Here is a 14,907-nt window from a genome sequence, read left to right on the forward strand (position 1 = left end):
TCAAGTGGCCATATGATACCTTGATCTGTATTAAATGTCAAGGTCTGGCTCTTTTCCTAGCTTCAAGACCACAATTACTTTTGATCTCCTGTAAGCATATGACAGTTGACAGCTTATTAATGTATTGTTTTTAAAGTTGAACCCCTAGATTTCATTTTGAGGAAAGTGTGTTTGTAAAGCCCAAGAAAGATGTCATCTTACCTGGCTGCTTTCCCTTCTGACAGAGCCTTGATTGCAGCTTCCAGTGCCTCTATGAAACCTCTAGACACTTCAAATTATGCCTCTTGCCTTTCTTTAGATCAGCTGGTAGATCACACATTTGTCTATTAGTTCTCAACCCACAATGTCTGAATTATTGTGCCACTGGCTGTTGGCTGTGTTAGCACAATCTTTCTAGCAGAGGGTTTCCAAAGAGGAACTTGAATATTTTTAGACCGATGCAGGTCTAATTTGTGATCTTCAATTTCTTACTTCTAGACTGGTTAAGGTTTTGAATCAGATCATCAGAGTTGAAATAACTACTGGAAATAAAATTATAAATGTTACTGGCTATATTGTCTCTACTCTGGTCTCATGAAACCCCTCAGGGGATGTTGACAAGATCAGTTTTGTAGATAAGCCAAAACTCTTGGAAGTAGGCAAACTTCATCTCATGCTTTTTTCCTTCAATGATGTGAATCCACCTCAGTTTGTCTTTTTCATTCCTTCGTGGAAGTGGAAATCATTGCACCAGAGAAATTTGTATCCCAGTTGCAATACAAAAAATGGTAAACAATTATAGATCTTAAAATCATAAATATAAGGAAAAATACATAATAATTTCAGTTTTTGATGCATTATTAAGATTTACGATTGGGAAAACAAATTAACAGTGTAAATAAACCTCTTACGGATTCATCAATGATTTTGTTCATTATTAAATCATCAAGGTAAGTTGAAACTAATTTTTATTTACATCACTCATTTAGTAGAAGTGCACACTGTTTAATTTTCATGCATTCAAAATGAATCATTACATTTTTATTCGGGAATTTCTGTTTGAAGTTAGAAACAAATTAAGAAGATACCATTACACAAGCAAAATTGGCGATATTCATGGCCTCTAATGCAAGGCCGCAGCAAAACTAGTAAAGTGGTAAAATTTCTAGCATACTGGAACAGGTGTTGTACTAATTCATAATCAAACATCCGGGCAATGTTTATGTTTACGCAATAGGCGGACGTTTCCACGCACCTCTCAGTATTACACATCAATCTTGTACTAGAGGAGGCTATGCTATATTACAATTTCCACACAATTAAAGTCAAGTCTCGGTCAAATTCCTGTGTCGTGTGAGGCTCAAATTCTCAGTCATATAAATCAATGAATACAAAACTTATAAGAAGCGCAATGCCTTTGTTAAAATTCAGTCTGGGAATATTTGAATTTTGGATAGTTCCCGCGGCAGTTGTAAGGTATACTATCCCGAGCGCACGGCCAAATCAGCTGACTGAGTGAGAGAGAGTGAGACAAAGAATCGGCTTAGTGAGAGAGAGAGATAGAGTAGCATAGCCGCCACACGAGCGTACCTAGTGGCAGCTCATTTGGGCAGTAAAATTTCAATCTAACTATTCTACATTAGAATTTAGCTTCGTATAGGGTATGTATTCATTGTATAAATACAGATAAAATCTTAGAATCTTATCTCATTGCTTTTATAATTACCAGTAGTTCAATCGCCTGCAATGTGTAGGTTCTTAACCCATTAAGGAAGGAATTAATGTGCTGCCTGCAGTACCCTCAGTCAGCAATTAATTTTACCAAATTTGTTACTCTAATTTTTATAGAAAGAAAACCTTAAGTAATAAAATAATAATTCTGTTACTATTTTGTTCACAATAAAATTATCTACAAAAAAAGTGGTAGGCCTAATTGGATAGTCATAGTATAAAAGTATAAAAAATAAAATGTTAAAAACAATTTTTTAAAATAAACTTTATTTACAAATTCTAAGATTAATCCAGACACCAAAATGACACTAATATCATAAAGTTCAATTGATTCCCTACGTAGAATAAAGTTGTTTTAAGTAATGACATAGAAAATACATTTTTTTCTTACCTTACTGCAGCTCATTTTGGGTACTTTTAGAGCACCAAGCAGCTTAGCAGTTAGAGTAGGCCTAGAATTTCCCTCAATGTCTGAAGATAAAACCAACATACTCAATCCAATCATCACTAATTTTAAAATCAAAATTTGCTTCATTACCTAACTTTTTACTTAACTTTTCAGTAAATCGATGTACTGTTTTAATGATTTTGCCATCCTCCCTGACATCACTACACTATCAAGTTCATCATCACTGTTGAAGGAAACAATCAAATTCAGAAGTACGCAAATTTTCTACTCATAATCATCTATAATTACTTCACACAATAAAAACAACAAAGTTAACTATAAGGTTATACAGCTGGCGAGCAAAACAATCACAAATCTAAGGCTGAAAACAAACCACAGCTTGGATACAATCAGGTTAGCCAACATCTAAAACTGAAAAAATATGTGGTTGTGTTGTGAATAAGACCTGAGAAGTCCCGCTAACACTTAACACTATCTGTCAGATGTTTTCGGAACTAAGAAAACAGAACCAGAACGTTGTCAAATATAGATAACGTAACCAGCAAGTGAGTCGGCGAGAATGTGTTTAAACCTTAAAAAACTTGGGTTTTTGTAGTTAAATTAACAGAGAGGCTTGATTAAATTGTTAACAATTAACCTCCTATTTAACACTTTTGACAATATTTTATTTATAAGGGGTTTGTGACATTACAATTTAAGTATTTGTTCACAAAGAGTTCATGAAGAAAGTGTTAGCTCTCATGACAGATTCTTTAATTATCCGCTGTAAATACTAGATATAGGCAGGATATTGTTCAGTTTGAGCCTGACCCGAAGTACCTATGCTACATTTATAATAATACAGTATTCCAAAATTTCTGGTAAAGTAGTTTTTGAGTGGCCACTAGGAATGTTATCTTAAAAATTACTCCTATTTCTTATAAAACAAATAAAAACAAAATAGCCATCCCATGTAATGTAATGTACCACGGAATGTTTTATATTTTATACAGACTCTGTATAACCTGAATGAAGGGGCTACAGAATGATACAGAATTATTTACTACCAAGTAGACTTTTAATATGAGACACTGTGAGAGACCCATTCATCTTTATTTCCTTTGATTATAAAACTGGCTACCTACTGTTATACCATATCAACGATAAGATAACAATATCTCAGTACACATAATTATTAAACTAAATTAAACAATTGATGAATAGGGGATTTCTAAATCTGCATTTGATGATATGACTAATACGCTAACTAGGTTAGAAAAGATCTTATATACAGTGTAGGCCTACTGTGTAAATGTGCTCTCTTTTCTTAGTCTTTGTATTTTGTTGTTTATGGTGTTACATTCCTGTCGATAGTCAGTTGTGACTGATTGTGAGAGTTTAATGGCCATGTATGTGACAGGCATGGTAAACAATTCCGTGCCAGTGACTAACAACTCATTGCCGGTGCCAGCGCCAGTGCCAGTACTTGTACCCGCACCGATGCCAGTCACTGACATGAACAAAAACTCTACTCCTACCACCAACAACTTCGCTGCTGCTTTCAATCCAAAGGTGTGAACTGAATATGAAATTGATAAATTCTCTTGTTCAGTCTTGCCTTTTGACAATCCTTAAGTGATTGAGAAATTCAAGCACTAGGTGAAGAGTAATTTTTGTTAAGGTATGTTTTTTCATGTTTTTAAAACTTACAAGCATCTGTACGTTTGGAAAATCATTAAAATTATTGTAAAATAGTGTCTCAAATTTTACTTTAGTTTAATGGAATGAATTTTTACAAAGATTTAAAAATGTAGTTTTAGTTGCCAAATAAATTAGTTTGTTTATTATTCACCTGTGTTAGTTTTATTTGTCACCGATTTGGTTGTTTAAACTGATTAGATTAATAATTATACTACCTAACAACAGGTCAAAGTTAGTAACAAAACCAGGGGCTGGACCGTTTCCTTACAAAAACCGCTAAAATATGCCAATGGCATAGATAAACGCCAAGATATAATTCACAGTAATTGAATGGCCCATTTAATTAATTTTTAAATGCTACTTGATTTACTGTATCAGTTAATTTCAAATTTGAAATGTTAAGTTGTCATAATCAGTTAACTGAGTGTGTATTACTAAAATTAAAAATTTTGGATGTAGAAATATAGCAATCTAAAAAAAAACACTTTTTATTTTACAGCATTAACGATCAGTAATAATTAAGTATCTAACATTAGTATAATTTAACCTTAGATTTAAGAGTAATTTATTTTATAAAAAATACTTGAGAGCTGAGACACTGATTTAGTGTAATGATCGTTTCAGACGGAGCCTAACGTCAAGAACGCCAGTTCATGGTCGTCACTGGCGCAGTCTCCGACCACCAATGCAGTACCAGGCGCACCAGCTGCTGCTGTTGGACCCAAGGCCTTAGCTGACCAGTTTCAAGCATTTAAAAAACAGGCTAAGGAAAAAATGCTAAAGGTATTGTAGTGATGTCTTAATTGTGCATAACTAATAAAACCGTCATAATAATTTTGTGGATAGCTAAAGCAACACAATAAAAATGAAACATTTGAGTTTTTTTTTTAGAATAACAGGACAAATAAAAGCACAACAACTAACTTATAATGGAAATAAAGTCGAACTTGATTGATTCAAAATCAATGTAACCACAATGATTCTAACAAAAAAATTTTACAGTAGGCCCTCTCTTAACCGACCCTAATGGGTCGAACCTAGGTCGGGTAACTCAAAAGGTCTCGGTTGAAACGGGCAATCCCTAAAAACATAACAAAATGAAGTCATTTGGTTGGAATTATATAAACATTATTTTGAAGTCGTACCTGCATTATTTATAAAATAAACTACACATTTCCTTTTTTTTTCGTATTGATCGAAAAGTCACAAATAAACCCAAAACATGCTTAGGCCTAAGTCAAATACTTGTAGTGAAATAAATTATAGTTGTAGGCAAAATTTAATAATAATTCTTATTTTAATAACTTTGGTACTGTAATATTAATTGATGCTTTCCAAATCTATCGTAATACAGTACTGAGCTTTAAATTAAAGATACTAGCAATAATTTTGTTACAAGACAGTATGTTAATTTATACATTTATGGAGGATAATCTGAGGGAACTTTAACTCTACTTTTATGTTGTGATTGTATTTTACAGCAAAGAGCCTTGATAGAACAGCAGGAGATGAGGAGGCAACAGAAAGAACAAGCGGAGAGGGAACGGCTCAGGCTGGAGAACGAGAGACGGAGGGAGAAAGAAGAAGAGGAGGCTCTGGAAAAAGCGAGGTAAGTGGACTTTGGAACTTACTTCTACTATACTATAATTTTACCTGAGTTCAGAATGTTTGTATCCAGATAATGCATTAATGTTTTGCTTAATGTCTATTAAGCACTCATTATACAATTTAACTTCATGAATTGCCACACCCATAAAGTAAAAACCGAATCATTCAGTCAAAATATGAATCTACCTATAAAAAGCATACAATTACACAAAGGAGGGTCGAGAGGACGATGGGCTCAATCAGTAATGAATGTCTATCTCCCACAAGACCTGAACTGCTTGTTGATGTGCGATTTGACTTCTTTATTGCTATGAGAATTGCCCCGTTTGACCTAATTTCTCACAAGAACGATAAAAATAACGATTAACAGTCTTTTCCTGTTCAAACACAAATGTAAGATTGACTTAATAACAAATGTAATTTCCCAATTGTCTTATTCATGGGGCCTAAGTGATAGTAAAGCGATTGGTGTTGCAGGAAAACTGCGGCAGAAGCGGCTAGAGTAGAGGAGGTGAAGGTTGTGGTGCCGGAGAAGACTGGCAGTCCAGGCGGGGCTGTGGACAAATCTGCGGCGGAGAGAGAGAGACAGCGACTACGAGAGCAGGAGCGGCGGCGACGCGAGGCTGTGAGTATAGAACATTTATCAATTACTTATTTAATCAGGGTGTCTACTGACCGGGAAAACCGGGAATTATGCGTGATATTTGTATTTAATCAGGATTTTTTCACGACCATGGAAGACAGTGGTGATGTTTCTGTTATTGAGTGAGATATTCAGGATTTTTCAGTTATCGCAGAAAACGATGATGGTGTCTCTACGACTGTGTTAGATGATTACAATATAACCTCGAGTTTGGCTTCACCAAAAATTTCAAAATGGCACTTTTCTAGAAGGATTTTTTATATTTTTTTGTAATATCTTCATTTACCTTTAACGTGATATTTATTTAATGAAAATGTGTTTAGAAGGGTTTAAAACATAAATTGGCTACTTGCAATTTTTGTAATTTCTGCATTATTATTTCTCTAGGCCACTTGGAAAACAACCCATTACTCCAAAATTATACAATACTAGGTGAAACCCGTCGAAATCGACGGTTACTTTCAAGGCTTACGTTAATTCGTCTAACTGCGATAAATTGGGTGACATAGGGGAGAGTGGGGTACATTTGAACACTTTTTAAACTTTAATTTTTTAATAGGTGAATTTACGTGTTTTTAATAAAAACATTATTACATTTAGTTGTAACATAATGTTAGCTTTAATTTAGTTATTTTTTAAACCCTCCAAGCTAACATCTTAGTGGGCAATATCTGATTTTACAAAGGTATGCAAATCGTTCAAAAGTACCCCACTGGTGGGGTACTTTTGAACAAGAAGTGGGGTACAATTGAACACACTAATTAAGTAAAATGAAAATTTTTATTTTGCAGAAATTGTTATGCATATGAGTTGATAAAAGCAGTTCTTATTTCTATTGGAACTAATTCTTCATTTAATGTTTTAGATTCACATTATTTGTAGCTTAATGTTGCAAAGTTAATAGCAAAATTATATTCGTTCGCTGCAAGTGCAGTTTTCACACTCATTGTTGGTTGAGGAAGCTTATAGTCTTAAATTATTATTATTCATTACTGTCTTGTATAGGAAATAAATATAATCAGTTGGGGGTACATTTGAACAACATGCTTACCAGAGGAAAACATGGTGTTCAAATGTACCCCTCAGACTCCTGTTCAAATCTACCCCACTAGGCACCATCTTACAAAAAGTTAAATTATGTTTTCTTGAATTGTAATTTATCAATGTTAAATGCATAATTGTATCTAAATATGTATAAGCCATAAGGCAGTGTTTTCCAACCTTTTTCCGTTCAGGGCACACTAACTAGAACAAGTTTGTAGTCACGGCACACTTGTCTACAAAATATCGTTGGTTAAAATTACATTTAGTAAGTGCATAAAAAACTCTTTTTTTCAATTAAATCTTACTCCGTAAAACCTAGTTTTTACTAGTGAATATATATATATATATATATATATACAGTATATATAAGGTAAAAAAATATAAAACTCACATTTGTTATCTAACATGCTTACATTATTCAGTGTTTATTAAGTGGGAAGTTTTAAATAATAATAAAACATTGAGCTTGATTAAAATTTTGTATGAATTTACCAATAATGAGTGAGAAATATTTAATAAACCCTGGTTTGAGTTCTAGTGGGAAATTTGTGCTCGACGCTTGCTCATTAAAAGTTTCTTTCTTGATCAAAAATTTTTTAACTACTTAAAATTTCACGGCACACCTACAGAGGCCTCCCGGCACACCCCCGGCACACTGGTTGGGAAACACTGCCATAAGGTAAATGGATCAAATTTATCTGTGATGTAGTTTTTCTGTGGAAAATGTACAAATCCCTACTGCTAAAAAAGTTTTCTTGTGGTGCTCTAAAACTTCTTTTCCCAACAACAAACTAAGAACTGATCAGAAATGGAAGGAGATGAATGCAACCTGTTGTCCTACTTGAGGGCTACATTTTACAGCTCGTCTAATGGCCTGCGAGTATAAAAATGACGGCAAATTTAAACCGTTCAAATGTGCCCCATGTTCAAATGTGCCCCACTCTCCCCTATACATATTTTGAGCATTGTTTAAAGAGTAATAAGTGTAAAAACGATAATTGTATTAATTGCGTTAGTTGCCAAATTTGGTTGATCATTCAATGATTAAAATATTTTCTATACTGTACGTCATCGGAGTTATTATTAGTATGTTATATGGTACTCTTCCTTTGGAAGAACCTTTAAATAGTATTAAAATCGTATTGGTGGATCTTTTGTAGTTAAACACTTCCGTGATTTCATCAGTGTAATATGATTTTATTTGAAAAGAAAATATTTTTTGGGAAGACATATTCTAACTTCACGATGAATGTACTTCTGTGCTCTAGCATAGTTTTGAGAAATTGATTGTGGGGTTACTGTTGAAGGTGGAATTCCTTGACATGGGGGATGTCAGTTAGTTGTCTCAGCCTTATCAATAACATAAAGTTGTCAATATAATCTCTCTACGGAATGTTAGGTGTAGTGGAATACTTGAAGTGAAGTCGGCTTTTATTCTTGAACTGTTAGGGGCCTCCTAGTTCATATGGTCTTGGCGGCTTCATTGGCAACAAATAATGCAAATGACATAGCAATGGGACATTTCCAAAAAGCAAAAATACTGTAAATTGGCTGTTACGTATATATACATATATACGTATGTATACATATTATACATATTGTTAATCACCGTATCTTATAAAGGATTATGTGATCTAGTTTAAAAGGAATATGGCCTTTCTGTCATGATAGTAGCTGCTTAAATAGTATTTTCTCTTTGTATCATATTTTACAGCCAAAATGTTGTGTTATTTTTAATAACGCTACCAACCTGACTCCAAAACCCCGACAAAGTCCGTAATATAGGCAGGTGCAAATAATTTGTCAAGATGGGTACCATTTTAGGCAAGGTTTCTATGTTTGAATTTTATTAGACACGATAAGAGCAGATATTTCTACATAAATATTTTATATGTGTAGAATAATATGATAAAATGTAGGCAAACGTGGTGAAAGAGGCAGACACCAACCCGTACAATAGATATAAGATAGTTCAATAAGAAATGATTTAAGAATTGCTTTGATAAAAGGATTTTCCACTGATTTCGTAATGGAACGTTATATTGCAAAACATGACATGATAAAGAAGAAAATCTATTTTAAAATAAGAAAATAACATTGCAAATACTTATTTGGTAGAATTCAGTAACTCCCAATAAATGTGTGTTGTTTGAAATACAATTTAAAAATGAACAGCTGTTTCATTAAAAAGTATTATACACATGGCCAAAATGTAAACAACTCTGTGGAGGGATCTTTAAAGGCTTCTGGGGCTGAGTCCTAATGGATTTTGCTTAGTTTTTCTTTTGATAACTCATCTACAGACCAAGACCTTTCTTTGGACACATCTACCAAGTTTCTACGTCCAGCCGTTCTCTCAAATTAGTGGGGACAAAGTTTCCAGTTAAATATTTAGATTCCCTGATGTTAACCTTATGGGAGAAACTCCAACTTTGATGGCCTGTGGGACAAAGCCCAAGGATTTTTATTACAGGAATTGTTGAAAGGGGGCGTCTACACAATAAATACTTTATTTTGACACGTCGTTTGTAAAAATCGGTCTATTATTAACGGAGGAGTAGTGTTTTGTAGAAATCGCCTTCACGTATTATATATAAGGATGAAAGTACATAAAGCCAGGGGTTGGTGTAGTAATCCTTAAGAAAATTTGGTAAAATAGAAATTATCAGTATTAAGAATCTATTTTTCAGGTGTCTGTACAGAGGTTCAATAAATTTTGGCATCGACATATCACTATTTTTAGGAAGTTATTAATAAATTGCAGGTTTAAGGATTAGTTTTTAATTTTTGGATTATTTAATCAGTAATAAGTTTTATAAAAATTGAATACTTGTGTCAGGCAATATTACAGCAATCATATTTTTCCCCCTTAACTGAGTATGCTCTTTCCAATAACTAAAATAGCGAGCCGTGTTAGAGCGCTAAAACAGCATTGCGGGATTTGGCACAAAACACATTGGAAATTTTAGTATGAAAAGTACGACCAGAGATTTTTTTTTACTCATGAATTTTTTCTGGTTGACCTGGTGGTCACCCTGTTAATGAACTAGAGGGAAAAAGACAAGTTTTGTATTTAACTATTTATGTTGCATTAATAACTAGAAATATATTGTAGAGGTATAAATTTTAGTATGAAAAGTACGACCAGAGATTTTTTTATCTCAGAAGGTTTCTTGATTAGTGAAAGTTTTCACGACATTTGGGATCTGGAATCTAATCCTGCCCTCAGGTGAAAAAGTACCATCTTATTGAGCCCCCATCTTGTGCAGGCATGTTCAGTGCACTGTACAGGGTGATTCAAAAAGGATTTTACAACTTTGAAAATTCATATAAATCTTATTAAACAAGGTGCAGAGCTGGTTTTGGTGTTGTTTTAAAGGAAAACACTTCAAGTTTTTTTACCTTAAACTAAAGACGTTCTATGTTACTTCCGTTGGATTTGGGGAAAATAATTATTTAAGTATGAAAAAATAGTGAAAGCCGTTAAAAATTTGAGTGAAATTTACAAAATTTTGGAAGTAGGGCGTTTTTTGACGGTGAAGGAGTGCAATACACTCTCTTCTAGATGTGCTAGGGAGTTGAAATTTCGCACACTTGTAGTTCTTGGTCCCAAACTACCCATAAAATTCCAAAAAGTCGCATTTTAAAATTTTTAACCCCCCCAAAAATCCAAAATAACGGATCTCTGAAAACAAAAAACACGTTTTTTTCAAACGGCTATAGTTGAAAACGGTAAGAGCTAGATAAGATTTGAGGAAAAAACGTAGGTTCGGAATTGAATTTCCCACAAGACAGTACACACGCGTTTTTCGAAAATCGCACTCCTTCACCGTTAAAAAACGCCCTACTTTCAAAATTTTGTAAATTTCTCTCAAATTTTTAACGGTTTTCACTATTTTTCATACCTAAATAATTATTTTCCCCAAATCCAACGGAAGTCACATAGAACTTCTTTAGTTTACGGTAAAAAAACTTGAAGTGTTTTCCTTTAAAACAACACCAAACCCAGCTCTGTACCTTGTTTAATAAGATTTATATGAATTTTCAAAGTTGTAAAGTCTTTTTTGAATCGCCCTGTATTTAGCTACCCTCAAGTTGTCCTAATTGATATTTTTTTTTGTTTTCTTCTTTTCTCGTTATGACAACTCTAACTATACAAATTATCTGTGTGATTTTCATAGGTGATTGTCTAGTGTTGGCTGGGCTTGTGTGCTAATCTTGTAGAAACTATGAGAATACTTGTATAAATCGTAATGGAAAATGGCCTGCAATAATATCTCAAAGAGACTTGTTAGTGTAAGAAAATGGTGTTCAAGTACATAGCCCATGTGGTGATTTTCCTTAAATTTTTTTCCCTATAATTTTTGTGTGTTAATGTATCCACCCAATAACCAGAGAGCGAGTAGAATTAGCTAGTAATGTCATCCTCTTATTTCAGATGGCGAGCCAAATAGACATGAACATGCAGAGTGACTTAATGGCTGCGTTTGAGGAGTCCCTGTAATATGGAGCTTAAGTGGACATAGTGTTGTTTGTATTTAGAGAACTTTTGCCTTTGTATTTTTCTGTAAATATAATGATCGACATTTGTGATGGAATCGAATTTATATTTTGTTTTAACTGTGGAACACTTAAAATCTATTATGTATCAATTATAATAGTTATAAAAACTCGTGTTTGGTCATTCAACAATGCTGGTAGTTTTCAAATGAGGCCTAACAGTAGTGTTAAAGTGCTCAAGTCAAGACACCGAGGTGCGGAGATCCCTACCATGCAGAAGCAAGTGAAACTTTCATTTTATACATCATGTGTATATTTCATACGTATCGGTTTTTATTTGTTGATATTTTTTGTGATTTATAATGTAACATATTGTTCTAATAAAATTACTTTACAATTTTGTAAAAATTGTTACATAGATCATGTTGAATTCAGATTAAAATCAATAGCGGCATTTCCTATTAAAATGGATAAACAAAAATTAAATGTTATCGCTTAAGTAGGACTTGTGCAATAATAAATAAGTTGTAATATTATATACTGCTCACTAAAACTATGAACTTTTATAGTACTGTGTTTTGATTTAGACTAAAGAGAAATTCTCGGGACAAATTATTGCTTTAGTTTCACAAATTGTGTGTTTCACTCGAGTTAATTTCACTTTTTTGACATATTTTTATGCACAATATTGCTATTAATGGTAAGTTTGTTTATGGATGTAAATATACATTTAGACTAACATTGATCATTTTCGTTTCAAATAAAATCAGTGTTAAAAATATCATTGTCAATGGCCAATGGATTATTTTGCGTGGTACGGACAAATCATAAATAATGTATCATAGTAATATTTAATGGGTGTCCATTACAACTGTGTATAAATAATAAATATCTGTATTATAAGACTTAGAACTTTTAATTTGTTTGTATCGATAGGGGCTGTAAATTTTAATACAATACAAATTGTTAATAATTATATAGAGTTTTGACTAAAATTAGTTGCTATTGTAAACACAATTTTGTTGATACATAATTTAACATTTACAATTGTCATTTAGCGAAAGTAAGTCAAATTCTTGTAGAGTGTTTATTTAAGTATTTATTTTATTTTTGTATAAATTTTATGTTGCTATTTTCAGTGGTAAGTGCCATTGATTGGTGTACTTAAAATGTACACTTGCAATACAGAAGTTTTTATTTGTTTATTGATTTATAAATCACTGTAAGAGGTTGTATTATGATATAAAATATGGATTCATGTTTTCAAAAAATAACAAGTGAATTTTGACTCTTGATTTTTTATGAACCATTCCCATATTTTTACACTTTGGTCCTCTATATTATTCTTCTAGTGTTCATGTAAATCTCTCATAATATTAATGACATATAGTTATTTTAATGGAGTTAGTCATAAATTATCAAATATTTAGAAACAATTTGTGACAAAATTTAATTATTAGAGGTTTTATACATCCTTTTAACCAACCAAGTTTCTTTGTAAACTTACATTCCCTACATTGATTCACATACGTTGTGAAATTAGAATGAGGGAATCCAATCTAAAAAGTTAATGTTTCATATATGGCTAATTTTTTATTTACAATTTCAAAAATTGTTTTTACATTGAATAGGTATTTGTGTTGTCAAACATTAAATGTAAAGTTTACTTTTAAAATAAGGTCTTTGAGAGCGTACTCGCTAGTCCAAAAAGTTGTTATCATCCTCCCCCTCCACCCAACTTCCTTCTACTGTAGCATTCCCTATGTTGCGTTACCTCAATAATACCTCGAATTTCAGCCATGTCTTTTCTGACTGATTTCAGCACTAATAAAATTCATTTATTTGAAAAGTAAATCATGTTGTTTTATTCAGTTGGCCTTCAAAATTGTTAGAATATTGGTGGTTTTTAGCGAGTTTCCTCTTTAGGGAAGAAGCTAATACTGTAGGAGGGTGGCACGGTAAGACAGAAATTAGACCCAGGACCAATTCACTTTACCATTAAAATTTCCCCGAGGATAAAAACACTATTCATTAGGTTTTATACAGGGTGAGTTTTAATTGTCCCCCCCCCCTAACTTTTTTCTACATTTTTTCAAATATCAATACCAGACCACTTCCAAACATTGTTGGGTAGGATGTACTTTATTTTGACAAGGTGGTCATTTCCGGTCGCCATCTTGGATTCGCCATATTGGATGCAAAATATTTTTTTTGTGTGGGGCTGTGACCCATTATTTTGAACTAGATTTTTACCCTGATTACAATGCCACAAACCGTTTTTAAAAATCTCGATCCATTCCAAAGTTATGAGGGTTTTTTATAACTTTATTTTTAGCCCAGTTTAACATTGTGCATTTACAAACTAAGACCATAATCTCAAAATAATGCTAGATAAAGATAAGTATACGCCACCAGTGATTGTTGACCTATTTTCACTTGGTTATGACGGATGTAATTTTTTTGGCCGCCATCTTGTATCCGCCATTTTGAAATCTGATACATTATTTTAAGGGGGTGTTTTGACCCATCATTTCGAATTAATTTTTTAAGCTGAACTCAATGCCGCAATCCATTTTTTTGTCATCAAGTTTTCTTTATGAAATAATGCTATTTTTTTTTGTAAAAATGTCAATATTTCAAAATCAAAATATGAATATGAAAAACAGATTGTGGAATTGAGTTCAGTTTAAAAAAGTAATTCGAAATGATGGGTCACAACACCCCCTTCATATTTAAAATAATTTATCACATTTCAAAATGGCGGATCCAAGATGGCGGCTGAAAAAATTACATCCGTCATAACCAAGTAAAAATAGGTCAAAAATGACTGGTGGTGTATATTTATCTTTATCTAGCACTATTTTGAGATTATGGTCTTAGTTTGTAAATGCACAATGTTAAACTGGGCTAAAAATAAAGAAATCAGAAACTTTTTATTGCCGTAATTTGCAAGGTACATGCATATGACAAAGTCAACAACAAATGAGGTTCAAGTTCAACCAAGAAAATAAAACTAGATCCGGTAAAACATGAATAGACAAAACATTTGTCTGGGCAGTCATAATAGATCAAAAAATAAAAATGTAGCTATGCAAGCATCGAGCCTATCAGAAACAAGACAGTAAAAGGTCAACAATTGTTCATGCAGATCATATGGTCATACTCAACATGCAAATAAATAAAAAAGTATAAAAGTTATAAAAAACCCTCATAACTTTGGAATGGATCGAGATTTTTAAAAACGGTTTGTGGCATTGTAATCAGGGTAAAAATCTAGTTCTAAAAAATGGGTCACAGCCCCACCTTTACATTT

General features: G+C 32.8%; 1 protein-coding gene across 3 annotated transcripts in view; it reads left to right on the forward strand.

Annotated features, from left to right (window-relative positions):
• Nucleotides 1–13,448, forward strand: part of LOC128991810 (bromodomain-containing protein 3-like) — an 84,611-nt gene extending 71,163 nt beyond the window's left edge. For all 3 annotated transcript variants that reach the window (XM_054415002.1, XM_054415004.1, XM_054415005.1), the window contains exons 20-24: nucleotides 3,519–3,670; nucleotides 4,424–4,582; nucleotides 5,281–5,408; nucleotides 5,885–6,032; nucleotides 11,533–13,448. In XM_054415002.1, coding sequence (XP_054270977.1) covers nucleotides 3,519–3,670; nucleotides 4,424–4,582; nucleotides 5,281–5,408; nucleotides 5,885–6,032; nucleotides 11,533–11,598 — 653 coding nt within the window. In that variant the 3' untranslated portion in view covers nucleotides 11,599–13,448. The remainder of the gene's footprint in view (nucleotides 1–3,518; nucleotides 3,671–4,423; nucleotides 4,583–5,280; nucleotides 5,409–5,884; nucleotides 6,033–11,532) is intronic.
• Nucleotides 13,449–14,907: the final 1,459 nt, after the last annotated feature.

This window comes from Macrosteles quadrilineatus, unplaced genomic scaffold (genome assembly GCF_028750875.1).
Source record: "Macrosteles quadrilineatus isolate MER2022 unplaced genomic scaffold, UCM_ALF_1.0 Scaffold_4__1_contigs__length_99947679, whole genome shotgun sequence".
Lineage (NCBI taxonomy): Eukaryota > Metazoa > Arthropoda > Insecta > Hemiptera > Cicadellidae > Macrosteles > Macrosteles quadrilineatus.